Source organism: Myiozetetes cayanensis, unplaced genomic scaffold (assembly GCF_022539395.1).
Source record: "Myiozetetes cayanensis isolate MyiCay16 unplaced genomic scaffold, myiCay2020 scf1, whole genome shotgun sequence".
Lineage (NCBI taxonomy): Eukaryota > Metazoa > Chordata > Aves > Passeriformes > Tyrannidae > Myiozetetes > Myiozetetes cayanensis.
This window is the reverse complement of record NW_026086604.1, coordinates 130,818,977-130,835,803: the sequence shown is the minus strand read 5'-3', so window position 1 is coordinate 130,835,803 and position 16,827 is coordinate 130,818,977. Positions and strand designations below refer to the sequence as shown.

General features: G+C 38.2%; 1 protein-coding gene across 1 annotated transcript in view; it reads left to right on the top strand.

Moving 5' to 3' along the window:
* Nucleotides 1-809: 809 nt before the first annotated feature.
* TRDMT1 (tRNA aspartic acid methyltransferase 1) overlaps nucleotides 810-16,827 on the top strand; it is a 29,289-nt gene continuing 13,271 nt past the window's right edge. Inside the window, exons 1-5 of the mRNA XM_050324750.1 lie at nucleotides 810-898; nucleotides 8,867-8,976; nucleotides 10,699-10,775; nucleotides 12,405-12,476; nucleotides 16,182-16,247. Of these exons, the coding sequence (XP_050180707.1) occupies nucleotides 835-898; nucleotides 8,867-8,976; nucleotides 10,699-10,775; nucleotides 12,405-12,476; nucleotides 16,182-16,247 (389 nt within the window). The 5' untranslated portion in view covers nucleotides 810-834. The remainder of the gene's footprint in view (nucleotides 899-8,866; nucleotides 8,977-10,698; nucleotides 10,776-12,404; nucleotides 12,477-16,181; nucleotides 16,248-16,827) is intronic.

Genomic DNA, 16,827 nt, shown 5'->3' with positions numbered 1-16,827 from the left:
AATCAAGAAATGATTAGAGAAACATGTTGAGGTTTGGTTTTTTAATGTTTCATCTTCACTTTACAAAGTGAATCCTCAAACTGAGAACTGAGGCAAAGGTCTGCTTGTCTGTGGTGGTTAACCCAGGTAACAGTCTGCAAGCTATTTACTTTGGTTGAGTCATATATATATATATAAAAATGCATCTATCTAACATTTGTTTTAAAAACAAACTACTTTTCATGGGCAACGATGTCATTGTGTAGCCTCTTCCTTTTCAGTTTAGTAACAGCAGTTTCGCAGTCTTGGGGTAGATTAGTACAGTTTCACCAGTTATTTCCTTCCTTCCTGTTCCAACACCGGTGCAGGCTTTGAAATGACTTCTCAAAAACATCACCTACGGCCGAAATCACCCTCGAGGCCATTCCCATCAGCTGCCCAGCCGGACAGCAGGCACGCTCCCTCATGGGATAAACCTCCTTTGCCAGCCCGCATCCCTCTTCTCCCTGTGCCCTGGTTCCAGCCACCCGCATAGATGTCGGATGGCCCCAGAGGGTTCACTGCGGGCAGCGGGCCCTGCTCCCGACCCCGCTCGGCCGTGAGGGCGCAGGTGGCGGAGCCGGGGGCAGCCCCCGCCCCACGGCCACCTCCGGGGCAGCAGGGGGTGGCTTCATCCTCCGGGTCTGAGCCCGCTCCGGAGCTTCCCGAGCGATCAGCGGTGCCCGGGGCAGCCGCGGCTCCGGAGCAGCCGCCCGGCCGGGGCAGGCGGGGGGGAGGAACGAAAGAGCGGCGGAACGGGCGGGCAGCGCTCGGGGAGCGGCCGGGCGGGCGCGGCTGCCCCAGCCCCAGCCCAGCATGGCGCCGCTGCGGGTGCTGGAGCTCTACAGCGGCATCGGGGGGATGCACCAGGCCCTCAGAGGTACCGGCGGGTCCGCGGGGCTCGGTGCTGCCTCCCTGCCACACCCTCGGGGGCTCCTTGTCGAGGGGACGCGGGCGTCTGATGGAGGGCGGATTTGCAGGGCGGGCTGAGGTGGCCGCTCTTCTCCCATAGCCCCCTCCTCAAGCCCGGGTGTGGGCACCACGTACCCAGGGACACTTTGGGATGGAAATGAGGGATCCGTGCGCCTTCTCTGGCCCAGGCAGCTGCTTCTGGCAAGGCCTTGTTTTTGTGTTTGTGCTCTAACACAGACGCGCCCCTGCTGCAAATGTGACCGGGGTCCTTGAAGCGCATGGACTGATAATCTGATTATCCAGGGTATCCCATAGGAATGCACGTGGACTTGGTTTTCATGGCGCGTAGTTAGGTGTATAGCTGATAATGTGCTCCAGTATGAGCCTGACCATCTGAGGCTGGTATAACATTTTGTAAACATGAAGACAGAATATGAAATTTGAACTGGTATCAAGAGTTCACACCAGCCCGTGTGCCCAGTTTTTGCTTTGGTACAAGGAACCCTGGAGCTCATTTGCTGAATTGTTCAGGCATGACCTGGGTGACTTTCAGAAAGTCCTATAGACTCTGTGACTTGGCTTCCCTAAATAAAAAATTGAGGCAGTGCTATTGATTTCCTTTGTAAAGTGCTCTGGGCCTTATTACTTGGAAGTCCAGATCTCAACATACATTAGTATAATTTATGAGAATCACAATAATTTTAACTAGGTACAATTCTTAAAATCCTTCAGAAACATCAGCAGCCCGTGCATTTTACTCTACATAAGAGAGCATTGTCTTAGAAATAACAGGTGGAAACTCACCTTATCCTGTTATTTTTCCAGGGTGATATGTAATATTACAAGTTTATGCTTACAGAGTGGAATCCATTTAGCATCGTTTATTTGCTTAAAACATACGATCGCCAGTGTGGCATTTTTTCTGCTATCCTATTTTTGCTTGAATGTGTATATGTTTTATATATAAATATATAAAATATATATTTATAATGTATAAAAGCACACAACAAAATAGGTTCATTCGTTGTTCTTGACCACTTGTTTTAAGGATGCATTTTCCTTATTTCTCGGAGACATTCTTAGAATATCAAGAGGAAAGTTTATTTTTGTATGGAACTGCAAATTTTGGAGTTTTTGTAGAATGAAAGGAGTGTGTTATGCCTTGTATATAGATAGTGTGCATAGCTTTAATGGTAACATGCTGCTTTTCTAGTAGCTATTTTTCTGAAGTGGTGGGAAGCTATTTGTGTGTTGTAGACAATTTCCATATTTCTACAGAAAGTGGACTGGTTCCTGAAACTTAGCCTACAGCATGGTCCTTCACTCTTCACTGAGTTATCTAGCAATGTTCTTAATGTAATTATAGATGTCTTGGGGCTGTTCAGTAGTGTGCTGCAATTGTTAATAAATTGAAGTGCTAGATGTGATATCCCGTGGATTTCCACCTAAGAAAACATCATTTGCAACTCAGTAAATACTTAGAAGGATGGGAATGTTGAGAATGCAGCATTAGATTGTCAGAATACTGTAAACTTTTATCCAAAAGATATGTGGAATTGGTGAACCCCCAATGGATAATTGCTACACGAGGCTTGAAATCATGTTGCCTATATTGTGTAGTGGGGACACAAGGCTGAAGGAATTAACCAGACCCCTTGTATTATTTCTTGAAAAGATGAATTTATTTCCAAGTTTACTGTTTCTAAACTCGCTAAGCACACCTGCTTGTGTCAGTGTATGTTGTAATTTCTGTTCTGGGTTTACATTGAACTGATGAAATTGCATATGTATGAATAGTGAGACTGAGATTTTTCTGTAGTGGTGGCAGCCAAAGAACATGAGAAGACTGTGTGTAAGACCACATTTAAAGTGTTGTTTGTGTAAATGATCCTAAATAGTACTAAATGGTTAATTGCCAATTGAAATTAGCAAAGTGAATGGACACAACACTATTTACATTACAGTTGCAAATCTGAGGTCATATTTTTCTGGGAAACATATGAGAACTTGGCCCATAAGCATTGTATAGTCTTAGAAAAGGTCCAAACCATGCAATTCTGGATGGAAATATTGTTTAGAGTGTTGTTAAAAATAATAGGCAATTTGAATAAAAAGGGTTTTACGGAATTTGCGCTGAATTACGTATTAAATGACAGATTATTATATAGAACTGGGTTTCATGAATTAGATTTCATTTGGTGGTATAGACATCCTCGGGCATTTTGATAATTTCTGCTGGTTTTTTAAGTCCCTCAGACATCTGGATTCAGTTTTCTTACACAGTTTATAAAGGAACCAAGTAAAGGCAAGGGGCATTTAAGTATTTGCTTTTACGTGCGAGTCAAACAGAAAAAAGTGAATGTTCCTTAGTACTTTAATGATAGGGCTTCTTATATGTTTTAGGCCTATATGTGTACATGAAACCATGCTATTTAGAAAGGTCTCTGATCCATTTTTTTGGCTATCATTTAGCAAATGGCAGATTGTTCAACATCTCCCATTTAGATCAAGTATGGAAATATTAGGAGGCTTGTGGGTTTTTTCTATATGAATATGAAGCTTGAAAGAAAGGCCTGTATTTTGCCAGTGCTTTCATAAGCCAGATACACAAGGGATGAAGATGATGTATAATAATATGTTTTCTTGGTATGGTTTCTAGTGAATCTCTGCGACCAAGAAAAATAATAGGAACATGTAGAAAGCAGAAAGAGCATGGAATATTTCAGTGGCAGCACAGCAGGAAATTTCCTTGTTCTACAAAAGGGATTCTGCAGCTCTGGCAAGCAGTGGCTCAGTGCTGGTTCCTGGCCATGTTCTGTGGCCAGTTTTGGTTAGCAGAGCTGGTCCAACCGTCTACTTTTCCATGAAATTGCCAGTGTTTTCAATTGGCAAATAGGTATTTTTCAGGAAATCTGATTCTGCCTTTTCTATCTTAATGCCCATTTTGGCTGTGATCTTCCATAAACTTAAATTTAGGATAGCATATGCTTGAGCTTGCAGGATGGGGATGTTCATTGTTTTGGCAGCTGTCATTAAAGTAGAATATAATTGGCACCAAATAGTATTCACTTGGTTTTGAGATTCTACAGTAAGAAATAATTGGGTTTTCACATATTCTTGGATTTTATACTCTCTTGTATTTATCTATCAAGAGTATAACAGAAGTTATGAGTACATAGTTTCATGGTTAAATCAGGTTCTTTCTGACAGTGAAGAGAAGGTAGTTTTTGAAATAAGGTTCAGTCCAAAGCTGAAAAAGAAAAATCTTGGGGATTGTCTAGCTTGTGTTGACACTTTAACTGTAGATAATGCAGCATGCACAGAATTTCTTAGTTTAGGTTTTGAATGTAACACCAAAGACCTGTGAAAAAATACAGTTTGGAAAGTCGGGCTTGATTAAAGTTAGAAGTCAGTGAGTGTCTTCATAGTCATACTCTTGAAAGACTGAGGCAGCAGGGAGATGGAAGTGCATTTCTTTCTTCTTCCTACCCGTACTCCAAACCTTATGGGATTTGTAAATGTTGATGTTTAAATCATATATGTCTAAACATATGTTATTTTTTCATGGGTGTGAGTGAATTTATTCTTTATAAATTAAATGCAGAGTTTCTGAAGTGAAAAATAATGTTTTATTTTTAGAAAATCTATGGCTACAAATTCATTTCCTTAGCAACTTTCCATCAAACAAACAGCCTGCTCCTCCCAATTCCCAACAAAAACAAACCTAAATTAGCTTAATAATTGAGGCAGTTTTCCCATGAAAAATGGGTTCCACATCTCTGCCACAAGTGTTTGTAATCTGCCAGGTCACTGAAAAAAGTCTGCTTGCATGAAACACTAAAGGACATATTTGGTGATATTTTTTTCCCTGCAGTTGTTACATTTCAGTTTTACAGAGTAAGAATTTGGGTCTCTTGTACTCTGTCATGGCTGTTTATTCACTTCATGTGGTTGTCTCTGTGAATTGCACAGTATAATGAACTGGTGTGTGTAATTACTTTGAGCATAGCTATCCCACCAGGAGAGGCAAAGGAGACAAAACTGGCAGGCAGCTTGAGGATTCAGCACAAAGCAAAACAAAAATATTGCTGGTTTGAGCAAGTTTTTACACCTAAACTCATTTTGATTGAATGCTTCTTCAACATATAGCCCTTTGTAGCACAGGATGGTGCCAGTTGAGCTTTCGTGTAAGTTTATATGGCTGAACATGAACCAATCCTGTACAAATAGAGCAGGGGAAAAAAGTTGCTAAGTATCCTGCAGGAAGTAAGTATCAAGTTTACTGATAGTCCTGTTGACTGTAGCCGTGGGCAGTTCAGCCTAGTCATGTCAGCCAAGAGCTGACCACTGAGAAATCAAATCTTTGCTCTCTATTTTAGAAGGAAACAGGACTGACAAAACATGTGACTAATCTCCTCTTTTCCATCTGTTTCCATATACCTGTTAGAAGATAATTGTTCCGGCTCTGATTTTCCATTATGCTGAAATCCACCAGACTGCCCTTGCTGTACAATGTGGTTCATGTGTTGTCTTGACATTGATGACTCTTGTTACAAAAGTACAGTGGTGAATATAAACAGATCTGTGCAAATTTTAAGGACCACTAGAAACGCATGACAAAGGCATCAAATCTGGAGAGAAAAAGGGCAGATATTTTAATGTCAGAAATTTTATTTTCAGCATTTGAAAATGACAGCCTTAGGTTTGTTTTTTCCAAATCAGAAGCTAATGCATCCTCTCTTCCTTTGTTCCAAATGCCACACCTTCCAATCATTACAGCAGTGTCCCTTTCACTCCAGGAGTGACTATTCCCTAGCTGATATGGCTTGTAAGCATTGTGTGTACAACAAAGTAGAGAACTGGGACCCAAAATTTGATTGCTGCCTCTTCAGGCAATTTAAATAACAGTTAAAGAGCTTCTGCTGTGTATGTCCTAGAGGTTTTAAGGATTAAGTTTAAAACCAATACTTTACTAATTGGATGATACAAATTTGTTTTCACTTGCTTTCAGCCTGTCATGAGTTTACTGACACGGCCAAGACAAAATACTACAATCTAGTCTGCCTAAAAATAAGCCATAACACCTCCCTCTGTAACTTCCCCATCATGTCTGTGGCTTCCGTTTGAGCTACAAATTGTTCAGAAATGCAAAGTCTCAGCTCAGAAACTGTGGAGTTGAGGAATCTTGTGAATCGAGTATTCCAGCAGCCTCTTAGTTTCACTTAGGAAATGTGTACTATTTTTTTCATTAGTCTGAATGAAATTTTACTGTTTTCTGCGTAGTTATAATTCTCTTAAATGGCTATGTTTTGAAAATTGAATGTACTTGTTTGGGAGGGGAAAAAAGTCTCCAGAGCTGTGTTTCTGCATTGAAGTTCTGCTGTGTATTTCGGGGAGTTGATCTAACATCTCACCAAGTCAGCAATTCCTGAGTTGGTTTTGTCTTTTGTCAGTGGGGATAGTTTAAACACAGTCATGATTCTGTTTTTCTTAGATTTTGCTTTCAGGCTTTTTCTATTATACATTTCTTATGGTAATTTTCAAGCAGTAAATATAATTGCTGTAGCAAAGCAGAATATCACAGTTCGAATAGAAGTTATTTACATTTCAGAAGTTCTTTAAAAATGTTGTATTCTCACATTGTTTGAAATTTGCACAGGCTTTTCTTTGTTAGGTTGGATGTGTGAGATCTGCTTGTCTGCTCGAGCTCCTTCATGCGTTTCCAGGATATTTCCACACAAATACGCTTAATCAGCTTTTAGAGGGAGTCTGTTCTGTAACAGGGACTCCCAAGTGAGCCACAGCTTTTGAGTCAAAAGGAGGAGAAGCTTTGAAAAAATTATCAGGTCTTTGAATTGGAAAGAGAGCATGTCTGGTGAAATAGTTTAGGAAAAGTTCCTGTCCTTTTTCCGTGCTGGTTCACATCTCTGGTTTAGACTGAACATTGTATTGCAAGGGGATTCAATGAATTACTATTAGCTGTGTGCTCTCTTCCAGTACTCTCTTCACAGGCTTTTGGGCTTGTGAAGTCCCTCAGTTCAAATCTCCAACACCTCTTTTTTCTTGTAGCAGTAATAAAGATGAGGGTCTAAGTCATGAGTTGTGAGAGAAAGCACACAACTTGCCATCCCAATTGGCCTTTTCGAACTATATGTTGATTTAGATAATAATTGAGGTTCTTGTGGTGTTTTTTTAATTTTATGTTTCTTCTGGAGTGCCTGGAAAATGCAGTTAGGGTCAGCTTGTCAGGACAATATGTTGTAAGAATTGAAAGAACAAATTGAGGAAAGCATTCTCTTAAACAGTATTTGAAGTTTGCTCCTCTTACTTAGATGTTACAGCTTTGTTCTTGAATATGTTTGTAAATTGAGACAATCAACCAGCTTCTTTTCACGCTAGATGTCAGTGTTAACATACCTGTTCTGTAATCTCAGGTGTAGTCATTCTGTTGTCCTTGTGGCTACACCTGTGTTTAATCCTCAGTTACAACTTATGGTCAAAAGGTCAAAACAGTAATGTCAAATAATGATTTGTATATTGACCCTTAATGTTCTGTAAATATTTATCTTGTGAAAATCCTTATCTTTTTGCCCTCTATCACACCAAGTAAACCCAGAAGAATTGGCTTTGTCCTTGTTGAAGCATCTGCTACAAGCTTTCCAATACCCAGATTTTTCTTCCATCTTACTTTTGAACAACATGGCCTTGAAAACCTGAAAGGTAGTAGATGGATGATAACTGCATCATTCAAATTTAGGTTCACTGGGGTCATCACAGTTTGGCTTTCATCCTTTCAGACTGTAAATAATTAGCTGCCTAGCAGTAATTCATGAGCTGTCTCTTAAGGTCATTTGTTAATGTGTTACTTGAGCATATTGTGAGACTATTCAAAGGCATGTGGCTATTTGCCTTGTTTCTTTTGGTTTACGAAAATTTTTTTTAATTCCTTGTGTTTCATCTGGGTCTTTATAATGCTGACCATAACATAAATATCCTGGTGGTTGAAACTGATCTTGTGTATGAGGAAGTTGGGTCAGTGTTTTCTGCCTGCGGCTGTAACAGTGACCACAGCCCATCTTCCTGGATAAAAAGCCTCAGTGAAGGTATTGTGGTTAGTAATAATAAATAGTGTGACACGATGAGCGGTGGAATAAACACTGTTCTTTTTATCTCTTTGGCTTCTGTAGAACCTGTTATCCTGTTCTGTTACTCTATAAATTTAAACTATTGGTTATTTACATTCTTTTAAGTGTATTTTTCTTTCAGGGTTTAGCTGTCAGTAGATTTGGTACACTGTCCTCTCATCTTTTCAATAACACCTCGAAGTGTCCAGAAGCAATTCCTTCGATATCAAGAGAGGAGGAGCTGCCAAACTTGTTATTTTGGAGACCTTGAACTTAAAGGAGGCAGCAGTTGGGTTTGAGGCCTAAGGTTTTGCTGAAATATAAGCACAAATGTTTTTCAGGCAACTTAAAAGGTTTATTGAAAGAGTGCATGTACCTCAGACATATTTATTGGTGCCATTTTTTTCATAATGAGAAGTAGTATACTTCTAAAATAAGTTTAGTTCCTGTAAGAGGCTCAGGCAGTGGTGGGGGTGCTCGGCAGGATGGCTTGGGCTGTGTTGCTGTAGCTGAGGAACTTGCTGGCCACAGACACCAGCAGAGTGCAAGTGAGAATGTTGTGGAGATGCACCCTGTTTGGAGGTTATGTATGTACTAATTAACATTTTTTGATGTATAAGGAAGGGAATTATTGTCCACATGATTAGAAAAACAGTGTATTTTTTTGCAAAGTTTGGCAACACAGCAGAGTTTAATTATGTAATTTGCCTTTTGTTTTTGCGCATAGCTGTAATACAACAAACACGTTTTTACAGGAGTAGTAAAGAGGAGCTACAGTTTTCAATTTTTTTTTTTTTTTTTTTTAATTTTAGAAAGCTGCACAGATGCAGAAGTTGTTGCTGCTGTTGATGTGAACACTCTTGCCAATGATGTTTATAAGCACAACTTTCCCAGCACACCGTTATGGGCAAAGACTATTGAGGTGAGTAATTAATGTGTTTTTTACTGTAGTCTGGCATTTGTAGTCGTAATTTGTCTTCACCATCGTTATTAGTAACAAGAGAAACAAAAATATTTGTGTTGTTATGAGTAAAGCAGTTTTACAATAACTTTGGTTACTTGTGTTGTGGTTGCTTGTTGAAGTTAGAGGGATATTCACACTGCAGTCGTTTCCTTGAAGTCTTGACTGCTGCATCAAGAAAGGTTACATAAATGTCAAGAGGAATGCTTACCACCAATAAAGGAATGTCAAAAATCATTTTTTTATATTAAAAAAATATTTTCATGTACTTTGAAAGAATTTGGAGGCAAGCCTTTGTTTTGTAGTTATAGTTGAGCTCAGAAAAACACAAGAAAATATATTGGATGGAACAGTCTTGATTTTTTTCTTTTAATGGACTGAACAGATTGAATGTTTTAGGAATTCTGTTCCTTTCCAAATTATTTGAAGAAGAAGTAGGTAAAATTGGATTCTGTTTAAATAAATGAGGGGCAAACTAGGCATGTAATTTTGTCTGGATTTAATTAGAAATTACTGTAAACTTCTTAACCTTCTTTATGGCTTTACAACTGACACTAAATGAAAGATACTATGTCTGTTTCAAGACACCAGCTTAAGTAAGAGTTCAGTAGGTGGCTAAAGGTTAAATGCTTATTCAGCACCCAATACTAACAGGCTAAATGATAGTTTACAGTTTTATAATGGAAAAAGAAGAGTAATACTTACCTGTGCCTGCTTATAGTAGATAAGAACAAATTATTACAGTCAGTAAGACCTTCTTCAGATTTATTGGAAAAAAATATCAGTTTTTGTCTGGTGTGTGAGGGTAGTTATGGTATATTTGGTATATAAGTATCCTCAAAATATGTAAGGCAGTGTCCACTTCTTTGTCCAGTCCAGAACTTTGTGCAGTTCTTAGTTACTTGATAATTTTCCTTCTTCTGTCCTCCTAGCCCCTTAATATGTTGTCCTTCTAGAGCTGGTTAGAATTTAGTCTAGGGGAATTTCTACCTGTGTAGTTAATTCATACCACAGACCTAATACTTTCTTTTCTGAAGAGAAATATTTTTGCAGAGTAGACCTTTCAACCATATAATATCTTAAAGGAATTTTTACCATGCAAAAACTAAAATTAAGTTAACTCTATAGGATGCATTGCCACTGAGCTCCTAAGAGTTAAAACCCATAGTTTGGACCTGTAAAAATTATCATGTTTGCACTTGAGCTACTTTACTTTTCAGATATTTTTTCTTTCACAAAGATCTGATATTTTTTCACATATTTTGAATATGTAAGCACTGGTTTTGATGTGCAAAGACTTCATATCTGAATAATGATACTTTATTTGGGGAGAAATAACAGGTCAGTGTCTCCTGAAAGAACTACTAGACACCTCTTCTGAAAGAATGAGTAGGTAAAACCTTCAAGATTGGGTATAGATGCTAACATTATTAATGTTTTGTTTCCTATTCAAAGCAATGAATGCATATTTGCATTGTATGGTCTGCCAAGGTAGGGAAGATTTTGAAATTATTAGGTCAAATGGGAGATTAGGTAGTTTTTTGCTAGATGAAGCACATCTAGCAGTAAGTAGGTAGATGAAGCACATCTAGAAGTAAGCAGGGTAGTTTGATCTGAAAGATGACTTACGAGTTTCATACAGTTTTCAACACTCAACATTCTTCTATTTTTTTCCTTTTTCAGGGTATAACACTGGAAGAATTTGACAGATTATCTTTTGATATGATTTTGATGAGTCCTCCCTGTCAGCCATTTACAAGGTAGATGTAGCACACTTGGAAAAAAAGTGCATTTATTGCAGTATATACTGTCAGAGGAACTAACAAAATAGAGTGAGATGGGACAGCTGTGGGTTCAAAATGTGATTTAAATTTAGGAATTAAAATCATGCTAAATAACTATTTATTTCTGTAAGGGCATAATATATGTTATAACAAGTTGCCTCTATTGATTTTATTTGATGATCCTGTCTCCTTTAGAGAGGGCTATATTAGTTTTCAAGGGTGACACTATGCGTGGTTTATCTGTGTACCTTCCTGAGCAAAAATGTTGTAGCTCTGTTCACCATATTTACTGAAATAAAGAAATGCTGCAAGTAGTATCTTAATTATTGATCACATTTCTGGTAATATGTAGATGCTAATTCAGTTTAAATGATGTAAGCTTCTTACAGCCCCTATTTTGTGTACTATATAGTTCCTCTAATAGTGCAATTTGAAGATTTTGCTGTTTAGGAGTGCTGCCTTTCCTTTTAGGTATCAATCTAATATTTTCCTGGGGCAAATCCAGAAGGAGTATTGGAATTCCTCAGTTCTGCCTGAGATTAAAGAGTGTAATCTGTTTTTATTTGTACTTTGAAAGTTGTACATGCACACAAATAGTTTATTCTAAGGAATATTTCTATTTTAGCCAAGAGCAGAAGGATATCGGCTTTGAAATGATTTTGTGGATAATATTGAGAAATATGTTGCTGATTAAGAACTGAGTTTACTGAGATGTTATTTGTCCTATTAGTTTGTAATTCGTATCATTTGTCAGCAGTGACCAGTGGAGATGAGATTCTGGTAAGCACACTCATGCAATGTAGTAGCTTCATGGAAAAGATGGTGATGAAACTGCTTATGTAAGAAAAAATATCTCATTGAATGCTCTGAGATTAAAAAGGAATACCTCTAAAGTGCTGATCTATAAATTTATTTTAGTGCAAACCTGTGATGTATACAGGAATAATTTCTTCAGATTTTTTTTATAGTATAGTGAAAACCAAAATCTGTGTGTGACTGATTAATTTAGAGACATGCTCAGACTCTTCTACAAAAGTTTTACTCTTTTTTTTGAGAGCTAATACAAGTATAAGCTAGGGAAAGGCAGGCCTGGAATCGTTATCATTTTTGTAGCCTACATAATCCGTCCAGTTTAATGTTAGGAAATTGGTTACAAAGTTATTTACATGGAACTCAATCCTGCAAAATGGTGAGCACTGAGGCTTTAATTCATAGACATAATTTAATATATTCAGTGCAAAATGGGAGGGTATTCCCAGAAACCCAGTGGGGTTGTTTTGTTCTTTCAGAGCCAAATATGTTCAAAGGGTTTGCTGGACAAGACCAGAATGCTAAACACTCTGCAGACTGGGGGGTGGATTTCATTACTGAATGCTTCAATTTGAACTTCTCTGTGAGCTGATGGATTCCAGGGCAGGCTTTCTTTCCTTAGAGCATCTCGTAGCACACTGCCCCTATGAGCATGTCCTCATGTCTGCACATGATGCTTTTACAGAATCCCCTTTTGAAACTCAAAGCAAAAAGTGTCAGTATTCTGTAGAAAAAGGTAACTCAGATGTCAGTCTGCTCCAAGTAATATACAGGTGTTTCTTTATTCTCTCTTAGAATCGGCCTGCAAGGTGATGTATCAGATCCACGGACAAAGAGCTTTCTCTATATCCTTGATATTCTGCCAAGGTATAAATTAACTTCTGCTCCATTCTAAAGCCTTTGTTGTAGCAAAGTAGGTCTATATTTCAGTGAGACAGGTCATCTAATATTTGACAGGGATACTACCAGTACTGTGTTGTATTCCTTGTTTGTTTTCACATGATCGTATGTAACTTACAAATACCTGTATTTCACTAATGCCTTAATCACCTCATAGTTGCTGTATATGTTTTCATTGTCTGGTTTACTTTTTATCGTGTGTCTGTTTAAACTCTGGCTGCATCATAAATGTAAAAATTGAGTTCTTTTCAGTTCATCATCAAATTTGCATTGATTTTGTGTAGAAGCAGGAGTAGGTAATATAATAGGTTGCCAATTAGCCTCAAGGAAACATGAAAATGGTTTGAAATACCAGGTTAAAATAGTTTAGATTCAACATCTGGTCATCTTTTGAAGAGGCAGCATTTATTTGAAAGTTTGTTTGAGTATGTTACTGACTGCACAATGTGATGCATCTTCCACCCCTTTCCATTCTTTCCTAAAATTTCTGTTCTATGTTTTTGGTGATGCTTCTAGATATCGTGGGACAGATTGTGTATTTTTGGTTTGTAGTATACAATCTCTTGTTTTGAGTAGTAATACTAAAGAATTTAAATAGCACAGCATTGTCTGAACATCATCCTTATGTTTGTATTCATCTGTCATGTTTTGTCTGGTCAGATCCCAGTTCCTAATAAAATAGCCGTAATTATTTGCATAATTTATACCTTAAATTTTGAAACAGTAAATTCAAGCAAAGTGTTTTTTGTTGATTTAAGTTGTTCTTATTGAGAGTGTTAAAAATCAGCTCCACGGAATGCATGTAGTCTTTTTTGGGAAGGGATACATAAGTAAGAACTCTTCCTGGGGAAGGAGAACAAGCAGTTGTTCGGAGAGATTATCCAGCAGAAATCAGTGCTTCTGGATTGAGATGTCCAGTGGGCACCAATTGACATGAGCCTGAGGATTTGCATCAGTTAAAGTCCACCAGACACTTACCATTCCTGGCAGTGCTGCCTCTGCTGGTGGCTGGGACAGCTGTTCTCTCTATATTCCTCCATTGGTTAATCTTGTTCTCAGGATTGGAGGAGAACAAAGGGATGTTTGCTCTCTCTTTTTCTTTTTCTTTTTCTTTTTTTTTTTTTCATGAATGTTTCAGCACAGAAGGAAACCAGTACCAAACAACCTTTCTTTCAAACTGCTGTTGACATTGGAAGAAAAGAGTCTTCATCCTTCATCCAGAAACTTCTTGCAGCCAAAAACTTTAAGTGGGACTATGTCTTTGCCCTTGTCAGCAGCAGATAGAGAACACAGACACAGAAGGGCTGAGTGGCTTGGCAGGGATTATCTAAGAAATCTGTCACAGAGAACACAGGACAGAGCACAATACAGATTCTGTAGCCCAGTAAGTTAGATGATTAATAGGTAAAAAGAATGGTTATTACTACTCCCCCTGCTTTTGGCAGAGACACAAAAATAGGAGAAGAACATGGGTTTCTCAGAAGTTGCAAAGGATGTCTTTTTTGGAACAAGGGATGTAACTCAGGTCCCCAGAAATTTCAAAACAATAAAAACCAGCAGGTAGTGGGTAAGTTTCTAATTCATTGAAATAGGAGTACCTTCTCTTAAGGGAATCCTGATGTCAGGATTCCTTTCCATTAAACTGAGACACAGTTAAGTGGCTGGCTGCTTTTAGGACACTGTTGTGCATTAATATGGTAACATCGCTGCCTGGTTGTTGTGGGCTTAGCTGGGTAAAGGGCAGAAGCATTTCCTTCTCAAAACCAAAACTTTAGACACTACAGGACTTCTGTTTTTCGTCATGATGATGCACAGGAGCTGGGCTTGGCTGTGACTGTGTTATCTCAACACTCCAAGAGACGCTGCTCATGCCACTTATCTCCCTTAGGCAGGTTGTTTCTGGAGGCAGCACTTAATGTGAGTAGTCTGTAGTATGTTCAAAATGGTGGCTTTTACAGAGTTTCTCGATTCCAATTTTATGTTTTAGTGAGATAGCATTTGGGTTTTTTTTTTTTGAATATGATATGTTTGCCAGACATTGAGCTTGGAGTATTACAGCCCAAAAAAGGGAAATTCTTAATATAGGAATTATCACTTTCCATTCTAAATTGGTATGGCATGTGTGCAGTTTATGGAAACTGTAAAATAATTTCTCATCCCATGGATGTTCTTACCTTTTGTTCACCCTTTTATAATGAAATGTCACTGAAATGAGCCTCAAAGGTAGCCTGGGAAGACAAATACTAGAGATATGGAAAGGACAGTTTCAAGATCTGGAAAGACCTGGGAAATCCTTGGAGCACCCAGCCAGCAAACAAGGTCTAACCCAAGTGGTCCAGATAACGTGTTTCTTCTTTATCGTGTCCAAGCCATAACCAGGGAAATCCAATGCTAAGATGTCAAAGTGCTGCTTTTACAGAGACATTTGTAACATTGATACCTACCAAGTACTTAACACTTACTCTTTGTGTAGTGATTACTTGTCTTGTGATCTGTTGATCTTGTATGAGCTCTTGCATTTCAGGCTGTGCTCTGGATTCATTACTGTAAAAAGAAGTTTCCTAGTAGGTGATGATGAGGTTGAGTAAACATACCAGCAGGTATATTCTCCATTTGTCTGCAAGGAATTTGACTGCTGCTGCTTTTTTCAGTCTAGTATTAATTTTTTCACAATTTTTGTTAGTATTTTTAAATTTGGCATAGTATCTTGTACATTTTCTAGTTTCTTGGGAGATGCATTGGTTCTTTTATTTCTTCATATGAATGTCAATAACTGGTGGTAGATAAGAATGTGCTAAAACAAATTCTGCTGTGATTTGGAGCAGTGGAAGTCCAAAGTCACTTATTGACTCAAATAATCATGGAGCTGCTGTCTGGGAGCATAAGTATCCTGTTTCTGTATGCTGTTCTGAGATCCCAGTGTGTGTGACAGATATTCTGCATCTACATTAACCTTAACAGAGAGTTAATCAGTGCCACAGAATGTTCCCAGAGAATTGAATCTGAATCATCTATGCTTCTAAATTGTTGGAATGGTCCCTGGCACAGTTTGGGCATGTTCATTTCTCCAGAGATTTAATGTGCTGTTTTTGGAATGTGCCTGTGCCCAGACCTTTGCACTGATCTTGCTAAACCTCAAATGCCTTCTTCCCTTCCCCCTGTGAATATGAAGAAGTGCAGAAAATTATCTGCAGATTGAGCTCTAAACATGTCGTATTTCTTAAATCAGTTAGATGAACACTGATTCTGGTGTGTTATCACTAAAGGTGATGTGACATTTTGGCATTGATTGCAGATAGAAGCACTTGAAAACAAAAGTTTTATGGCTAAATAGGGATATTTTTTCCCCCAACAATTGTCTTTCCTAATACAAACTCAATATGTTGAATAAAAATAATTGTGCTTTAGGAAATGAACAGTGATAAGCATTTTCAAAAGTATATGCATAGGATGCAGCTGTTCATCTAAACATAAAGTTTCTTGTTTTTACCAGCAGTCCACGTTTTTAGTGTACTTGAGAATGGTTTGAGGTACATTTTTAAAGGATGCTAAACTTCAACAGCTAGCATGATGTGGAACTACTTTGATCTTTCTGATAGCTGAACAAATCCATGGATGAATATGATGTACTTTACATCTTGTTACTCTGATTTGCTTTTTTTTTCTTTTTAGGCTTCAGAAGCTTCCAAAATACCTACTTTTAGAAAACGTTAAAGGATTTGAATCCTCTTCTGCAAGGTGAAGTCAAAATAATTTATGCAGGTTTTAGTTTGTAATAAAGGATATTTTCTTTAGCAGGGGGAGTTGGGATTTTTAGCGCCTAGAATCTGAGTTAATAAAATAGAGTGATGTGGGACAGGTAGCAGCTATGGGTTAAAAATATGGTTTAAATTTAGGAATTAAAATCTTAGGTTGTGAAAGGAACTTGCTAAATAACTATTTATTTCTCTAAGCAGATAAAATACATTGTAACAAGTTGAATCCATTGATTTCGATGATCCTACCTCCTTTAGAAAGGCTCATACTAGTTTTAAAAACAAAATAACAATAGATATAGCACTCAGAGGTTTTAGGGTTTTACTCATGATAGAAGCCCATGGTATCTTGTGTTAAGATCACAGTACAGTCTAGGGGCTTTCTTGAGTACCTCTGTTGGTAGTAGGTTATCCCTGGTTCAGGAATGCCAGCAAATGGTCCATAAATACAGTATGAAGACTGTATATAGCCTTGGTCTGAAAAGTGGAAGAGGAAAGGTGTCAATATGTAATTACCTAGTGACAGCAGGAACATTCTCCTCTCTTGTGGACAAAGCAGTCTT